The sequence below is a fragment of the Aspergillus sydowii genome (genome assembly GCF_001890705.1).
Source record: "Aspergillus sydowii CBS 593.65 unplaced genomic scaffold ASPSYscaffold_12, whole genome shotgun sequence".
Lineage (NCBI taxonomy): Eukaryota > Fungi > Ascomycota > Eurotiomycetes > Eurotiales > Aspergillaceae > Aspergillus > Aspergillus sydowii.
The window spans coordinates 578,712-595,479 of NW_024467870.1; the positions used below are offsets into that span (position 1 = coordinate 578,712).

Sequence of the window (16,768 nt, forward strand, 5' to 3'; positions counted from 1 at the left end):
GGTGTTCCTGACGAAAGCGGCAAGGGGATCAGGGGCGCAGGACAGGAATGCGCTTGCGCACTGGATCTGGGGGTGACTCGTAACGGCCAGGCCGACCTCACAGGACGATTGGATGATGCCGAGATAGCAGGCCAAACCCAGACTGCGGTATTGTCCCCCAGGGCTGTTTTTGATGATGGAAAAAATCACGGAAGCCCCTAGGCTTCTTCCAAACGTGGTAACGAGCGGCGGGCCGACCGAAGACAAGCGACGATCGCACGACGGGATGGACGGCGCAAGCGAGGATAAAGGAGGGGAATTGGTATCGCAGCAGCGCAAGGAGCGTCGTGGAGGGGGAAAATGTCGAGATGAAGCACGGAGGAGCAGGTGAGGCCGGTCGGCGTCCGCGTTGAAGTCGTCGTAATTCGGCCAAAATCTTGAGCAATAATCATCCAACGTCTTTGGCCAAAGTTGGACGAACCACTCCGCACCGTGCTTGGCGCTATCTTCGGAGTAGCTATCTACAGAGTACAGGGATATACACTGCTGGCCTATTATCTGCCCAGTTTGTAATTATGACTGTTCGGACTACCTTGTGGTCGTTAGGATCTTCTAGCATCAAATTGAAATGGCACAGATCTGAGTCACTGAGATCCTTCTGTCTGAAACAAGATCGGTAGCTATATATATCTGCAGATCCAGGGTAGAAGGATTTAATCGATCTCCAACACAGACCATGTGCACCGCATAGCAGTCAGCCTTAGCTGTAAGTTACCTAGATGTATTTGCAGCTGCAATTCTTTTTAGTCTGGTCTCCAGCTCGAGATTATTGACCAAATCGAGCGATTCTGCAGCCGTACAAGCGTGACGCTAAACCAAGAATGGTCATCAACCACGAGGTGGGGCCTTATACAGTAAAGTATACCTACGATAGAATTTTGGTAGCGCCCACAGAATACGACGTGAGATGGGTATAAATATGTTGCTGAACCTGGCTACAGCTTGGACCATCATATATGAACCGTCTTCGTCTAAATACTTGCTACTCAAGACGGACAAACCCATCCACCGTTGCAAATCTGCCTCAAGACATGTCCCAGATTACTATCTCTGACCAGAAGCGAAGCTTCGCTATCGCACAGCTCGTTATTTTCTCAGCCATCCACATTGTTCAATTTGTCTCGAGATTCATCCAGGAGCGCCGGTACTGGCATCACACAAAACGTCGAGGCAACGCTCGATGCTTTTTATACTCCTGGTGGGGAATGATAGGGATTCTGGCCCAGCGTATGAACGCCTTCTAGTATACTGAATATGAAAGACTGTTACTGAAAAATTCATAGTTCGAATTGCCGCTTCAGTCATGATGATTTCAAACCAGAAGCCCAGCAAGCCAATGCTGATTGCCGAGACTGTCTTGCAGGGGATCGGGCTCTCGCCTCTTCTTTTCGAAATCAGCCTCGTTCTCCTTCGAAGGTAGGTGGCCGTGTATTAGAGGACAAATATCAAGCGATACTGATCGGTTATAGCGGACAGGCAGGCCGGACAGGGCCCGGGAACTCTCGACACCCAGGCCATTTACGGTTCACACTCCATTTCTTTCGCTTTCCCGTCATAATCTCCATCGTGTTAGTTTTGGTTGGAGATTTGATTGATATTAGTGCTTGTGAAATTGTGGGAACAGTTGCCTTCGTGCTAACATTCCTGCTCGTATGGTGTATCGTGCTTGGAATGGCAGCGAGATTGCGCAGGCTCCTTCCCGCGACCGGATATAGGGCTGTACTCTTGGTTTTGGTGTCTCTTCCTTTTTTGACGCTGAGGATAGTCTATTTCCTATTATCGGAGCATGGGTCACCTAGGTTTGATGCTATTACCGGCGATATCAACGTCATGATTGGGATGGGACTGCTGATGGAAGTTATTGTCTCCATTTTGTTGATAGCTGCTCGCATGGTTACAGAACCCCTGTGGTCCCCACTTCCTGAGACACCCTTGTGTTAAAGATAGTCCGCGACGAGGTGAGGGAGTAGCTAGTGATGGGAATCAATTCTTGGTGTTCCAGAAACCCGAAAACCAATTTGCGGGACTAAAAGTTTTCTGCTCGAAGAACGGCATAAAACTCGGAAAATTTTTTCGTGTAGCCTGCAATCCACTCTTTGACGGCTGGATCAGCGACTTCCCAGGCTACTCTCAAAGGAAACCCCATTCGATAAGGACCCAGAAGCCCCTGTGCTGTATATTGGACTGATTTGCAAATCTGATCGCGGAAATAAGCAGCCATAGCTCCATGGTCGCCGGAATACCCAGAGGTCCTCAGTATCTCATGGATGAGGACCATATAAGAGTAGTAGCCGCAGTATATTGTGGCGCTATTGATGTCGGAATACCAAAGGGCGGTTGGGTACATGGCGTCTGCTGTGGACGATAAAACGTCACGGGGAACAGGAGTCGTATATGTAAACCTATCGTGCCATAGGATGAGCTTTTCCTGTAGGTCGAGAGCTTTCTTTTGCAAGTTTGACACCGCTACTAATGTTGCAGGGTCAGTGAAGTCTGCGTCCTTAAGCTCGTATAATTTGTGGACGAGGCCCGGGCAAAGGATGAAGTGTGCAAAGAATTCCTCCACGAGGTCATCGAAATCGACTGACAGATCGCTGTTATTTTGTCCCCGCATCACGCGAAGCCAATCATCAGAAGCCAGCAAGCATTCTTCTCCGCCGAAGAGAGAGTGCATAACCTGATACATTAGTATAATTGCCCAATATTAGATTTGAATAACACCCACAATTAAGCCACGAGAGGCCTTGAGCAGTATGCCATCAAACTCGGTCCTGTACTGTGACAACCCCCTAGCCTTTGTCAATTGAGTGAGGCCCTTTGCGTGGCTCATCCAAACATCACCGCGGTGCGTATCTGCAAAGAGCTAAATGTTTATTAGATACCGCTTATTTTAATAGGACGCTAATGACTCACCTCATACATACACAAAAGTAGCACACAGCAATTAACCTCGGAGGAAAGGGCCTCAGACGGATCATTTAGAGATTTCCGAAGCCTGCTTAACGATTCCAGATAGGCAGACCTGGCATAGCGCACAGCTTGTTTGTTCACAGTCATGCTGCCAACGTGGTGGGCAGTAAATGCTTTCATGGCAAAGTCTAGTGTCTTATTTTGCCCATAAGAACCCGGTAGAAGCAGGAACCACCGGGAGATCACATAACCCGAGTTTGATGGAAAGGGCTGGGAGATTTCGTCGGTAAGCCTGCCGAGGCATTGAATGACATTGAGGGTAGCCGCCCCCAGCGGTCGTGATGTGACGATTTTCTCGAGAGCAACATTTTCGTAGTCTATCACAGGGATACTCTGCGCGCGACTCTGTTCGTCTTCAGAGCTAGACACTTTAGGTTGACGTCGGGAACGATACGGCTTTGCTGTGACAAATTTGAAGTTCCGGCTATATCCTGGACAGGATGTTCCGTATGTCTCGCATCTTAGGCACCCAGGATGTCTCTCATCGCACTGTTACTGTGAGCGATGGAGAGCAACTCGGGGTAATACCGGTAGCTACTAACCTTGACCCGGCGCTTTACGCAAAGCGAACAGCCCGTACTCCGCTGGACCATATCCTAGATAGTATATTCATTAACTCGAGATTGATAATGCATGATGCGATTAAATAGAAGATTCTGAGCCAGAGTCTTGAATACGAGTGAGTTGGTCAGTTGTTACTGCTGATTCTGAGTCAGCAAACCCCGGCCTCAGGCACACTGTCGAAGAGCCACAAGGGACAGTGGCGGTGCAGTATGCTGTTAGGACCAGGACAGGTGAGCACTGAGCAGTCAGTCAAAGGTCAGAGAAACTGTTTGTTTCGCGCAGCCTTTTGCCTGGAGCAAGATGATGATCTCCAACGCAGGGGTCTGAAGAATCAAAAGATGACTGGTCATGTAGCCTCAACTGCGTACCCACTACCCCAAGGAGCAATCCTGCACGAAGCAACTTCTCGGCACGAGCTTATCTTCTGCAAGTTGCCAGGGTCCAAGGCTATCTGTAAATATGCATGGCGCAGACATTAACTGAAATATTCCAGTAGTAAGTGTTTGGCGGCTAAGAACGGCCGGTGCCCAGATGGAGGAGGAAACTGAGGCCTGACAAGGACCCTGAAATTACCCCTCACCAGCTGGAGTGTCACCAGCCTCAGCAACCATCCATGATCTTAACGACGTAAACTCCCGTGCAAATCATGAAGATGAGAGCTGAACATCTCCTAGCTCAGCCACCTGGACGATGTCTTGTGAATGGATAAGAGACCCTGTGCTTTCTGCTAGCGGGTACAACTGCGCCTCTCATTATTTCCCGGCCCCCCCGCCTGTGCCGTTGATGGCGCTTTCCCGATGACCGTTCGCCTTAAATATCTCGTTTCTCCCTCTGCTTACGCGGACGCTTTCACATCTTTCTTTCTTTTTTCCTCCCTCTTTTGCTGGGAGTTGCGCTTTGAAGCACAGCCGCGAGTTGTTCACTTTCCCTCCATATTCACAGAGCGCATTCCAACCTGCCATGTCGTTTAATCAGTACGGCGGTCCACCTGGGCATGATCAGGCCTACTATGGAGGAGGCGGCCCGGGATACGGAGGCCAGCATGGCAACTATCCCCCTCCACAGCAATATGGTGGGCAACCACAACAAGGATATTATCCACCTCAGGTAAATTCCACACATCATTCAACTTTCCCCGCTCTCGTCCGCGCTAGCAGTTTACGGCATATGCTAACTTGACGGCGGAATACAGCAACAGCAGCCCTATGGCCAGCCAACACACGATCCGTACTCTGCCGGGCCTCCCCCGTACCAGCAAGGACACCAGCAGTATCCTCCGCAAGGTCCATATGGACAACCCCAACATGGGCAATACTCTGGACCCTATGGGCAAGACCCTAACATGAACTACGCGCACGACCGCGGACATTCGCCGTACCCTCCCCAGCAGCATCAGTATAGCCAGCCCCACGGTGGCGAGAACTCCTCTTATTATGGCGGTCACCAAGGGGGACACATTTCGCAGCAGGGACACAGTCCAGTGCCGGCAGGTGCTGAAGGCGAAAGAGGTCTAGGATCGACGCTGCTCGGCGGCACCGCTGGAGGTTTCCTTGGCCACAAGATGGCCGGCGGGGCCCTGGGTACTGTCGGGGGTGCCGTTGTAGGAGCGGTGGGAGCAAATGCCGCCAACAAGATGTAGGTCCATCGTGTATCTGCTTTATGCGACCAAAACACTGACCCAACCGAACAGGCACAAGAAGCACAAGAAGAAGAAGAAGCATCACAGCCACGGCCGCAAACGAGGCAGCAGCTCGAGTTCATCGAGCTCTTCTAGTTCCAGCAGCAACTAGATGTTATCTCTGAAGGCGGGCCCTCATAACTTGCGATTGCGATTGTCGAATACTATGTTGCTGTTTTTTGTTTCCCTGGCGATTCTAGTCCGCATCGTTGACGTATATCCTATATCTTTAGACGAATAAACGTATTGAAAGCTAAAGCAGTCTCTACTGGATGGCGTCTATCAAGAAAGCAAGTCCGAAAACTAATCCCTCAATGCAAAGGTGTACCTCCATGTAAACGATTAACGTCCAACTCGCCACATTACCCCATGAACCATCCGTGCAATGAACAATCACGGAGTGGAAAGCGGCTAAACCTTCCGACAATCTTCGAATCATATCCGCAATAAAGACAGCTGGTTCTATGATGGCAGTGGCAACATCGCGCGGAGAAATATATTCCCTTCTTGCCCAGACAAGTAAACAGGTTTACCAAACCAGGAAATCACGATAAGTTAACGAAAACTAACGGCCCGAAGGCAATCTTTAATAATAACCTCCAAGGCGGAGGGATGGGATGGGAACGTGGATCCATTCTAACCGTGAACTGAATCGGATTACTCCTACATACACTGTACTCCGTACTCCGTATAACCTGAGTTCAGTAACTAGCTCAAGAGCTCAGACGCACGGGACGGGCGGTAGGAGTACTTAATAGAACCGTCATAATTTAGTACCGCATTGGACTGATGCATACATGGTTGACACCCTCATAGGCTGTAATTTTATGGTGCAGACGTAGATGGTGGCGACTGCGAATTCTACCTACGGTGTAGACGACATACGTATTTATTATGTGGCCTGCGGGAAAGGCCGTATGTATGGCATGATCTTATGATCGCCCTTCTTTCTCCTCTCGCCCAACAGGAAAATATTATTCTCGAGTCAGTTCGTCACGGCTGCAAGTTGGACGGAAAGCCGATCTCACATGAGGGATGCATGACTGACTAGATAGGGACAAAGAAGGGATAAAAAAAAATCAAAGCGAGATTATGAAAGGCATGAGCCCCTGGTAAGCCTCGGAGGTAGGCCTCCAAGGGTCGGAAAGACGGGCTCGATTGGATTTCGGGGAAACCTCGCAGAGAGGTATGAGATGAAATGATGAGACTGGATGATGGCAGTGGCAGTGGCAGGGAAATGTTCAAAGGCCGGGGACCAACCTTGGAAGGCTCCCTCAGAATAAGTTTTCGCAAGGGGTGTTCTGGTTGGCTCTTCTAAGATTAGGTCATTTTGTCCGGCTGCGTTAAAGCTTTTTTTTTTTTTTTTTTGCCCATTATTTTCTTTTTCAGGAACTGCGCCGGGGAATGGAAGTTTGAACATGGTTGATGCCCCGAGATGATGCGACTTTGTCCGCGATAGGGCCAAGGCGACTGGGGTCTATCGATAAGGAGCAAAAAAAAAGAAAAAGAAAAAAAAAAAGAAAAGTTCAAAGGATTCGAGTAATGCAAGAATGGCAGGATAAGGTTACGGGGGTGGAGATATTTGCTTGCATTTTTCTTTTCCCTGTCCGGATTGTCAGATTACTGTCTTTGCCACAGGCCCCATCCGGCTGTGTTTCGCGGGGGATAAGGGAGGAAAATCCGGAGAAAACAATCGATAAGGAAGGATTGAAGAATTTTGTTCAACTCCATCAACAAACAACACACTGTGTCATCTGGATTTGATTAGCCTGATCTAGTTTTTCCTGAGAACCAAGAAATCGCTGATAAAATTCAATGCGGTGAGCAGTAATCCCTCTGTTCGACAAATGGCGGTGATGTGTCTGTCGTCCAACTCAGCCCATCGTTTCAGGTGCCAGGGATCCTCGCGAGTCTGACTCCGGGATGCGTTTGCATTCTCTCGTTTCGTTTCCAAGGGGATTGTAGACTTAGCCGCGTCAGCAAAGGGGAATTCTCGTAGGGCTCCCCCCTGAATCTTCAGCCAGCCGAAGGGTCAAGAAAACTGATTAAACATTATTTTATGTGCACGGTACATCTCATCCTGGAACTAGCATGCGATCCGAGGCGTTTACAGCGAGATCATGGCCGTCTATCCGGCTTCCCCTTGCGTTTGCGGCACTTGGGGTTCGTGAAAAAGTTCGGGCGTCCTTATTGACAGAAGAGAACAAGGGCAAACCTAACCTACCTGGTTGGCTGGCATGGTCCTCGAGAACTTCACATTGGCCCTGGATATTTGACAAATTAGCTGCGTTTGCAAAATATAGGAACTATTAATTTGGCTGCGCCACCCATTTTCAGAAGCGATCCGAGGGTGGCGACAGAAATAGTACCATCCTGCGATAACAGAATCGAGAGCTCAGCAACAGTTCATATTTGGGATTCAAAGGAACTGGCTTGTTGCGGTTCCTTTTTGTGAGAGAAACGTTGCCATCTCCGCATTTGCCGTCAGTTAGGGCTCGCTCGATAAGGACCTAAGGGGGTATCAAGTTGGGACAGCAAATAAAAGCATAATTTCGTCGCCGATATGAAACTTATCATATGTCGAAGCTTGTGTTGCGATTTGCTGGTGGTATGCTTCCCCCTTTCCTTAATATACTGAACGAACCTCATCGGCGAAGTATAGGAAGCAGACACGGTCGGGTTGCCCGAGCCAGAGATGGAAATTGAGAATCGGAGGAATCAGTCCGCAAAGAAGTGCAGGCCAATGGGCGCAACACATGCAGCAACCGCCCGGATCAGCCTGAGGTTCCAGTGGCTTAAAAATCCAGCAACACCCTGTGGTTATCGCCCCATATCCGGTTAGTGCGCGAAAATCGGGGCTGACTTTTACTCTTTCAGGTCTTTTTTTTAAAATTTTTAATTAATTTTTATCAGTTCCAGAGTTTTTTTTGGGCGGCAAGACGCTGGCAAAAAAAAGTCTGCAACCCACCCACACAGAATCGAGATAAATATGTCCCTCCCCTCGCCCCTCTCTCCGTCTCTCCCTCCTCCTCCCTCCCATCTTCCTTATCTCTTCGATAGAGGTCTGGTCCCCTCTTTACAATTTCTCTATTTCCTTGTCTCCTCTTATTAGACAAAAAAGGGATCATAGATTTATTTGGTCGGTTTAGGTCGTTGTCTGCGTCTCGTGTTCAGGCGCAGTTTTCTAACCGGCACCCTCAAGATACCCCCTCATAGAACACTTTTATCGTTCTTGGTTCTTTGAATCTTTCTTCTTTTAACACCACTTTCCATTTCGTCTTTTAAAAGTTGGATTTTACGATTTCAGCAACATACAATATGCCTGCCGTTGATATTGCTTCCGTCCCCGCCGTCTCCGGCAAGGAGACTGCTCAGACCGTCGCTGTTCTCGAGGACCTCTTCAAGAACCTCAACGTCTCTTCGAGCCCCGATGAGGTGAACGCTGCCACTGGCAACCTCGCACACCTTCTGTCCGGTCCTATTCCCGAGCAGACCCTCCCTCTGAAGTAAGCAGAATTTTCATTCTCTACCCCGCGAGCGACAATCGGCTAACTCTGATCACTCAGGGCTGTCGAGACACTGCAGAAGCAACTTGCTAACAAGAAGGATGGCAACGCTCGTGTCCGTGCCCTTGATGCCATTCGCGCCATTGCCTCCCACTCTACTATCGCCCCTGGTGTTGAGCCCCACCTCGTTACCCTTCTTGCCCCTGTCCTTGAAACCGCTGGAAAGAAGAAGGCTAAGGCTGTTCCTAACGAGGTTGAGACTGCCCACGCTGCCGCTATCGCCATCGTTAAGGGAATCAACGGAAATGCTGTGAAGGCTATCCTTCCCACTATCCTCGAGTCTCTCGATATGAGGAAGAACACCGGTGAAAAGTTGGCTGCGCTTGATTGCATCACCGAGCTCGTCCGGTCAGCCCCGGCGCAGCTTGCCTTCCGTGTTCCCGACCTGATTCCCGTTCTTTCGGCCGCCATGTGGCACGCCGATGAGAAGGTTACTGAGCAGATCAGAGGTATCCAGGAGGGTAACAAGGACAAGAAGGAACCCCGTGTCGGTGATCTCGAGACTGTTTGCGGCCTCATTGTCAACAAGGATATTGAGAAGTTCATTCCTGAACTTGTCCGCTGTATCGCTTACCCCGAGAACGTCCCCGAGACTGTTCACTTGCTCGGTGCCACCACTTTCGTCTCCGATGTTACCGGCCCTACCCTCGCTATCATGACTCCCCTGCTTGACCGTGGTCTTGATGAACGTGAGACTGCCATCAAGCGTAAGTCCGCTGTCATCGTCGACAACATGTGTAAGCTTGTCGAGGATCCCCAGATCGTCGCTCCCTTCCTGCCCAGGTTGATGCCCAAGCTTCAGAACAACGTTCAGAACATTGCCGATCCTGAGGCTGCTGGCAAGTCTAAGCAGGCTTTGGAGACACTCGTTCGTGTCGGTGACGTTAAGGATGGAAAGATCCCTGAAATTTCCACTGCCGGTGACATCTCCACTGTTAGCGCCATCCTGAAGGAAATTCTCGCCCCTAAGTTCAAGGCCCAGGCTGAGAAGTCCGAGGCCATCATCAACTACGTCGCTGCCATCGCCGGTCAGCTTGTTGATGAGAAGGATGCTGAGGTCACTAGCTGGACCCAGAACGCCCTTCCTTACATCGGTGCCATTGTCGGTGAAGATGAGGCCAAGCCTATTGCCGAGAACCTCCGCAAGCGCGCTTCTCCTGATGCTGCCGCTGCGGACGAAGTTCCTTCTGATGAGGAGGAGGGTGAGGATCTTTGCAACTGCACTTTCTCTCTTGCCTATGGTGCCAAGATTCTCCTCAACCAGACTCACCTCCGTCTTAAGCGTGGCCACCGCTATGGTCTGCTTGGACCCAACGGTTCTGGAAAGACTACTCTGATGCGTGCCATCAACAACGAGCAGCTGGAAGGTTTCCCCAAGAAGGATGAGGTTAAGACCGTCTACGTTGAGCACGACTTGGACTCTGCCGACACCGAGCAGACCGTCATTGGCTGGACCCTCAAGAAGCTTCGTGAGGTTGGCCTTCAGCCTGTCCAGGCCGAGGTCGAGGCTAAGCTCGAGGAGTTCGGTTTCCTCCGTGAACAGTTCGAAGGTCCCATCACTGCTCTGTCTGGTGGTTGGAAGATGAAGCTGGCTCTTTGCCGTGCTGTCTTCGAGGACCCCGATATCCTCCTCCTTGATGAGCCCACCAACCACTTGGACGTCAAGAACGTTGCCTGGTTGGAAAACTACCTCCGCACCTCTCCTTGCACTTCCATCATCGTTTCCCACGACAGCAAGTTCTTGGACAATGTTCTTCAGCACGTCATCCACTACGAGCGCTTCAAGCTTAAGCGTTACCGTGGAACTCTCAGTGAATTCGTCAAGAAGCTCCCCTCTGCTCGCTCTTACTACGAGCTCGGCGCTTCCGATCTTGAGTTCAAGTTCCCCGAGCCTGGTTTCCTCGAGGGTGTCAAGACCAAGGCCAAGGCCATCATTCGTGTCTCAGACATGTCCTTCCAGTACCCTGGTACCCCCAGGCCCCAGGTCAGCGACATCAACTTCCAGGTCTCTCTTGGCTCTCGTATTGCTGTCATTGGTCCCAACGGTGCCGGTAAATCCACTCTGATCAACGTTTTGACCGGTGAATTGCTCCCTACCACTGGTGAAGTCTACCAGCACGAGAACATCCGTATTGCCTACATCAAGCAGCACGCTTTCGCTCACATTGACAACCACCTCGACAAGACTCCCTCCGAGTACATCCAATGGCGTTTCCAAACCGGTGAGGACCGTGAAACCATGGATCGTGCCAACAAGATCGTTACCGACGATGACGAGAAGGCTATGCTTAAGATCTACAACATCGAAGGCAGCCCCCGTCGCGTCATTGGTGTCCACGCCCGTCGCAAGTACAAGAACACCTACGAATACGAGTGTTCGTTCTCTCTTGGTGACAACATTGGCATGAAGAGTGAGAAGTGGACTCCCATGATGACTGCCGACAACGCCTGGATTCCTCGTAACGAGATCATGGAGTCTCACTCCAAGCAGGTTGCCGAGGTTGACCAGAAGGAGGCTCTGGCCTCCGGTCAGTTCCGTCCCCTGGTCCGCAAGGAAATCGAAGCCCACTGCGCCCAGTTCGGTCTTGAGGACGAGCTTGTTTCTCACTCCCGCATGCGCGGTCTTTCTGGTGGTCAGCGTGTCAAGGTCGTCCTCGCCGCTTGCTCTTGGCAACGACCTCACGTGATCGTCCTCGACGAACCCACCAACTACCTTGACCGTGACTCCCTTGGTGCTCTTTCCAAGGCTCTTAAGGCCTTCGAGGGTGGTGTCATCATCATCACTCACTCCGCCGAGTTCACTGAGAACCTCACCGAGGAAGTCTGGGCTGTCATGGACGGCAAGATGACTCCCTCTGGTCACAACTGGGTTCAGGGTCAAGGATCCGGTCCTAGACTTGAGAAAAAGGACGAGCCTGATGAGATTACTGACGCGATGGGCAACAAGGTCAGTTTCCCGCTTTTTCTACACCCCCCAGACCCCCCATGGACCCCCAGGGGCCTCCGGGGGCCTTCCCCGCATCCCAACAACAACGTATGCTAACCATTCTTCCAATACAGACGAAGGTAGAAAAGAAGAAAGTACTTAGTGCAGGTGACAAGAGAAAGCAGCGAAAAGAGCGTCTTGCGAAGAAGAAGAGGGGTGAGGATGTCGATGATGAGGAATTTTAAATTAGTTGATAGAGCGAAAAGTGGCTTATTTCGACAACTGCGATGGGCTTAATACTGCTTACTCAGCTTATGTCATGTTTATAGAGGTTACGATCCTATGAATTTCATATTTTTTCAATTCATTTATCTCCTGCTCGCTGTCTTGTAGAAGTTGGAAATTGACACTATATTGGAGTTATAGTTGTATGGAAGCAGGTGGTTAGGCGGTGGTAAGCGGCAGTACTACTGGCACTGCCGGGCTGCAGCGCGGATCATGACTTGTTCCGGGCCCCGGCCATGGACGGCCACTGCAAATCTACAAGGCCACAGCCTCCAACACCGAGGTTACCTCGGTGGTTCCGGTGTTGCACCATGACCAACGACTGCTGCACAGTCGGCAAGTAACTCATATCCAGTTTAGAATCTCGAACTTGTCTTCACGGTCTATGCGGCAAGGACGTGGAGGTATCCAGCTTCGTGACTTGGGTGGGACATGGTCCGTCCACAGTATGTATATTTCGAGTCCGAGGCCCAAGAACTATATCAATTGGGAGTATTTTCATTGAACTACGTACTACCTATCAAACAATAGCTAGGTATTCGGGTACGGATCTGCATATTGGAGCAGCAATCGAAGCGCGAGATTCAACCTGACGAGTTACTCGAATCAATCACGTCCAAAGTAATATCTGGTAGAGTTGCTTTTGGGGAGGGGTGTAGAAAAAGCGGGAAACTGACCTTGTTGCCCATTATGCCAGCTGCGTCTAGTCCATCTAAAACAGTTAGAGAAACTGATTGAAGTTATGCGAAAAAGATTATGGCAAAGATTGCAATGCTTCTTCGTACGCAAGTGGGAATTAGCGATGGTCTACAGATGGGAATATTAACCGGCCAGCGTTTGTTCTATTATCAAATATCCAAAGTTATTAGTCTGGCCCTGATCCTGTCTCTGTCGATTGGCTACCCGAACGACCTTTCTGGCGGTAGGTTCGTTGAATTTTATAGACATTTACCAGAAGCTGAGACTCTACCTGTTGCTAAATTCCGCGATCTCGATCCGTACTGGACTTCTTCGCTATCGGACATGGTTCGATGCGTGGAATGAGACCCGCATCGTTAACACTCAGCTCTGGAAGGTACGATGAGGTAATTCAAGGGCGCGCCTTCCGTTTTGTGTTAAGGACCATGGTCCTCTCCAATACTTCATTCACTACCTGCCACCCCAATTATTTTCTCTCTCCTACATCCTCGTCACAAGCCACATCATTCTACAACAGAGAAACCAACGTCCATTCTTTATTGGGACCATTTCCGAGCTGTTAAGAACATTTATTCTGTTTTTCTCTATTTCCTTTTGTGTCCTGGAGGTGATCTGGGTTATGCTAACACACTGATCGAAATAGACAAACATACCGCTCTCACCTCCCTCTCAAATGTACACGAAGCCCAGAAGAGTCTATATTGCCTACGCGCTAGTGGTGCATACCCTGGCTTGATAGTAATAGAGGCAACCCATTTGTCAACATACCATTTATTAGCTCCACGGACATGGTCGGAGGAGTGCGAACTACTTAGGACCTTGGTGACTTTACATGCGTCGACATACTCGGTTATCGTGCTTGTGTACTTGTTATGCATGCGAACATATCGTACGGACATGGACGGAGCCTCTCATAGAGCATCGCGTTTAGCCAAATCGATCGAGTTGTTGGCGGAGAGGTGGCTGGCAACGCCAGCAGTGCCAGAATAAATTCTCACCATAAGGTAGTTAACAGCAGGTCACCGGAATTAGCAGGCTCTGGAGGCTATTCGAGGAGACTGATAGACCGTAAAGTGTTGTTTGAATTTGACCTGGGATCTTTCCAATCATATAAAATAACATATTCCAAATGAACAAAGTGCAAAGGAACTAAGAAAGAGAGGGACCATGGACCGCGTTACTGCTGCGAGAACAAGGACATGGTTTGAACAGTCAAATCACACGCTTCCCACTTTCCTCCTCATGCCGTAGAGCCGGCCGGCCTTAGCCTTGACCTCCTTAATAGAATTGCTCTTGGCCTCGACAAGAGTCTCTACAGCCGCACACTCCTCCTTCAGCGTTTGCAGAGACTCCTTCTCAGCTGCGATAAATTCCTGCAGCTGGCCTATATAGGCCTACTCGACAGGGGTTAACTCCCGCGGCGAGGTCTTAGTCTGAGGGGGCGGGACACCGAACCCCTGTGAGACGAGCTCCTGGTGATACTAGACATGGTAAGTACAGTAGTATATATGATAGTATGGGGGTATTCTTACTTTTTCTAACTGTATCTGGACGGCACCAGATACCTCCTCTTCCGCCGGGCACTTCCTCCCCTGGTTTGTATTAGTACCTTGTGTACATTCACGGTAATCCATGAAAAAGCTACTAACCAAATCCTGGTCGCCCGGCACGGGGTACCGCTGTTCGGATTGCTGAAGTTTCCCCGACCATAGCCACGGGAAGGTCCGAAACCACGAAAGTCAGGGGACGTCAGGGCGGCCTATACCAATTAGTTAGTATAGATTATAGCAAGGCATATGGAAAGGCCAGTAGGGCTGATAATTAGGTTCTTTTGTAAGTCATAATACACAGGAGGCTTATTTACCCGTCTCTTTTGGCCACCCTGGACGGTGGGTGTCGCTTGTCGGTGCAACGACGTTGCGGCTGGGAGGAAGCTAGGAGCATCGGGCTCCTGTGCGCCCTGCCACTTCGTTGTCGAAGTTAGAAGTAACTCGTCGTCTTCTCTGTGTGCTTTCGGTGTCTCCTTGGCTTCGTGTACATAACTGTTGCTTCGGCGGGGAGCTCTCTCTGTTCCCTGCGGGCCACAACGTCACTCTCCGAGGCATGGCAGTCTTCGTATTCGATTGGGTTGCCAAATTTACGGTCATGGTCTGGTCTCATCGAAACACGACGGTGTTCAATGATGTCAGCAGGGCGATGTTGCTTGTGCTTCGCGTAGCACATGCCGCATGCTGGGCAGAGGATCTCTGCCAGCTCTGTTGAAACATTATACTTCTTGGAAGCGTTCAGTTGCTCATGGTCGCCGCAGTTGCTACAGAAGATTGCGGGTTTCTTTTTCTGCGGTCTGACTGCATCTGAACCCGTACTCGATGAGTGAGAATCAAGTGCTGAGGACGGGAGACGCCATGCTTACCGAAATGCTTTGCACATTGCAGGCAAAGGATTTGCATTGCCTTGCCAACAGCAACGTGTGTTCGACCACGACATTCCGGGACCCTTCCATCGTTCAACAGCTGTCACAAGGAATTGCAGTGCCGTTCCTTCTCGCCTCGCCCAATATAGCCTTCGTCAGGAAGAACTCCACTTCTTCAGGAGTCCGCAGCCGACCATTAAGTCTGAAGATGTGTTGACAGGCGTTGCAAATGAATGTCATGGGGTCAAGCAGGTTTGCTGAATGTCGAAAACAAGGCCCGAGGCCATAGAAAACATAAGCGACCATAAATGTCAAAAGTCCCAGCCCACCGTCCAAAGACGGTGGCCAGAAATAATTACAGAAGAAAGAATCGAGAGCCCAAGGAGGAGGGTAGGTGGCCTTTTTATAGACGAGCCGGGAGGGCAATTCCTGAGGCCACGATGGCACCTTCCCACTCTTGACAACTGCCTACGTGAAGGCAAACCACGCACTTCATTAAATAGAAGAGCTTAAAAGGCCACATTATCGAGGCAATAGACCTATTGTTGTGATGTTTGTGAATGTTATGAAGGTAGGAGCTATCTTGCCTAGCCCTAAGTCATTCAAGGTCACACTAGCGGTGACACTTCCCAGAAATTCAAGCTTGTATCATGCCTAGTTCCCAGGATGTCCGAAAATCATTGATGTTTCGTTATTAACTTGTCTAATAGTAAGAAATGAGTTAAGGTCACAAAGGGTACGACCTTCATCTTGCTCTGAACTGGGCCCTGAGTGTACACCCTTAGTGACCACGGTCAGTATGCCTTCTACTGCAGAACACACCCAGTTCTAGCCGGATAGCACCCACTTCCAAGAGCGGTCTTATTATCCTGCTTAGCATTTAAATCGACTCCGTTCTCCAAAAGGGGCTGCACCATCTTGAGATAACCTCCTCGAGTAGCGGCATGAAGAGGTCCTAACTAACGTCTGCTCCATCCTCCATCAGAAGTCTGGCAGCCTCAATGTGACCATGGCTGCCGTCTAAGACGGACTCCATAATCTTTCGGATAGCCCTTATAAACAGCGTCTAGCAACATCATGAGTTCCTGGTGATTATCTCCATTCCGTAACAAGGCCAGAATAACCTCACGGGCCGCTGTCAGTGAGAGCAATTTGGAGAGTTTTCTAGTTATAATAACCGAAGAGCCCATTGATATCTGCCACGAGCGGTGCCAAAGACATCGTCGCCTGGAGGACATTGCTGCGGCAAGATTCGTGAAGTGCATCCATGCAAACATCATCGTCGTAGCCACTCACTCTGCTCTCCATGCTGAAACAGGACATCGACGAGCTGTCTACGCCCGTAAACAATAGCGGCATTGACAGCACTGTTAAGATACCCATTCCACATTTCATCCACAACCGCTTCATCGAAGAGATACTACAGGACCTTGAAATGTCCACCCTGAGCCGTGGCCTGGACGGGGTAACCGTAAAGGCCGTCCTCATCGAGCGTGTTGAGGTCCGCCTCTTTGTGTATGAGAAACCGGACCACGTCCAAATGACTTGCATGCGAGACAGGCATGAGTGCAAAATCCAACCCTGTCGGTCCATTTTCCAGCAATAGCTGCACAATATCACGGTGTCCG

General features: G+C 50.1%; 7 protein-coding genes across 7 annotated transcripts; 4 read left to right on the forward strand and 3 right to left on the reverse strand.

Moving 5' to 3' along the window:
- Positions 1–713: 713 nt before the first annotated feature.
- On the forward strand, positions 714–2,023 carry ASPSYDRAFT_448373 (uncharacterized protein). The gene is made up of 3 exons (XM_040846915.1): positions 714–1,266; positions 1,323–1,455; positions 1,509–2,023. The coding sequence occupies exons 1-3, from the start codon at positions 996–998 to the stop codon at positions 1,978–1,980; spliced, it is 876 nt and encodes a 291-aa protein (XP_040698940.1). The 5' UTR covers positions 714–995; the 3' UTR covers positions 1,981–2,023.
- Positions 2,024–2,065: 42 nt separating this feature from the next.
- ASPSYDRAFT_93155 (Zn(II)2Cys6 transcription factor) lies at positions 2,066–3,602 on the reverse strand (the record flags this gene model as incomplete). The annotated part of the gene is made up of 4 exons (XM_040852790.1): positions 2,066–2,716; positions 2,765–2,902; positions 2,953–3,498; positions 3,552–3,602. The coding sequence occupies 4 exons, from the start codon at positions 3,600–3,602 to the stop codon at positions 2,066–2,068; spliced, it is 1,386 nt and encodes a 461-aa protein (XP_040698941.1).
- A 931-nt stretch (positions 3,603–4,533) lies between these two features.
- Positions 4,534–5,363, forward strand: ASPSYDRAFT_34940 (putative glutamine-serine rich protein MS8; the record flags this gene model as incomplete). The annotated part of the gene is made up of 3 exons (XM_040845293.1): positions 4,534–4,680; positions 4,766–5,208; positions 5,264–5,363. 3 exons carry the CDS (start codon positions 4,534–4,536, stop codon positions 5,361–5,363), a joined length of 690 nt encoding a protein of 229 aa, XP_040698942.1.
- Positions 5,364–5,370: 7 nt separating this feature from the next.
- Positions 5,371–6,036, reverse strand: ASPSYDRAFT_49300 (uncharacterized protein). The gene has a single exon (XM_040847806.1). The coding sequence runs from the start codon at positions 5,688–5,690 to the stop codon at positions 5,517–5,519; it is 174 nt and encodes a 57-aa protein (XP_040698943.1). The 5' UTR covers positions 5,691–6,036; the 3' UTR covers positions 5,371–5,516.
- An 877-nt stretch (positions 6,037–6,913) lies between these two features.
- ASPSYDRAFT_49303 (uncharacterized protein) lies at positions 6,914–7,936 on the forward strand. Its single transcript, XM_040847807.1, has one exon. It carries the CDS (start codon positions 7,343–7,345, stop codon positions 7,562–7,564), a length of 222 nt encoding a protein of 73 aa, XP_040698944.1. The 5' UTR covers positions 6,914–7,342; the 3' UTR covers positions 7,565–7,936.
- Positions 7,937–8,365: 429 nt separating this feature from the next.
- ASPSYDRAFT_49306 (putative translation elongation factor eEF-3) lies at positions 8,366–11,969 on the forward strand. Its single transcript, XM_040847808.1, has 2 exons — positions 8,366–8,757; positions 8,818–11,969. The coding sequence occupies exons 1-2, from the start codon at positions 8,570–8,572 to the stop codon at positions 11,858–11,860; spliced, it is 3,231 nt and encodes a 1,076-aa protein (XP_040698945.1). The 5' UTR covers positions 8,366–8,569; the 3' UTR covers positions 11,861–11,969.
- Positions 11,970–14,481: 2,512 nt separating this feature from the next.
- ASPSYDRAFT_448461 (uncharacterized protein) lies at positions 14,482–15,289 on the reverse strand. The gene is made up of 3 exons (XM_040846916.1): positions 15,141–15,289; positions 14,592–15,081; positions 14,482–14,486 (listed from the first exon to the last, which is right to left on the reverse strand). The coding sequence occupies exons 1-2, from the start codon at positions 15,175–15,177 to the stop codon at positions 14,708–14,710; spliced, it is 411 nt and encodes a 136-aa protein (XP_040698946.1). The 5' UTR covers positions 15,178–15,289; the 3' UTR covers positions 14,482–14,486; positions 14,592–14,707.
- Positions 15,290–16,768: the final 1,479 nt, after the last annotated feature.

Excerpts from the sequence above, each read along its gene's own strand:
- ASPSYDRAFT_49300 (XM_040847806.1), bottom strand. The coding sequence starts at position 5,690 with ATGATTCGAAGATTGTCGGAAGGTTTAGCCGCTTTCCACTCCGTGATT.
- ASPSYDRAFT_448461 (XM_040846916.1), bottom strand. The coding sequence starts at position 15,177 with ATGCAAATCCTTTGCCTGCAATGTGCAAAGCATTTCG. Across the intron at positions 15,082-15,140 it reads GCAATGTGCAAAGCATTTCG|ATGCAGTCAGACCGCAGAAA; the intron begins GTAAGCATGGCG and ends GTACGGGTTCAG.
- ASPSYDRAFT_49306 (XM_040847808.1), top strand. The coding sequence starts at position 8,570 with ATGCCTGCCGTTGATATTGCTTCCGTCCCCGCCGTCTCCGGCAAGGAG. Across the intron at positions 8,758-8,817 it reads GAGCAGACCCTCCCTCTGAA|GGCTGTCGAGACACTGCAGA; the intron begins GTAAGCAGAATT and ends CTGATCACTCAG.
- ASPSYDRAFT_49303 (XM_040847807.1), top strand. The coding sequence starts at position 7,343 with ATGCGATCCGAGGCGTTTACAGCGAGATCATGGCCGTCTATCCGGCTT.
- ASPSYDRAFT_448373 (XM_040846915.1), top strand. The coding sequence starts at position 996 with ATGAACCGTCTTCGTCTAAATACTTGCTACTCAAGACGGACAAACCCA. Across the intron at positions 1,267-1,322 it reads GATAGGGATTCTGGCCCAGC|TTCGAATTGCCGCTTCAGTC; the intron begins GTATGAACGCCT and ends AAAAATTCATAG. Across the intron at positions 1,456-1,508 it reads AGCCTCGTTCTCCTTCGAAG|CGGACAGGCAGGCCGGACAG; the intron begins GTAGGTGGCCGT and ends GATCGGTTATAG.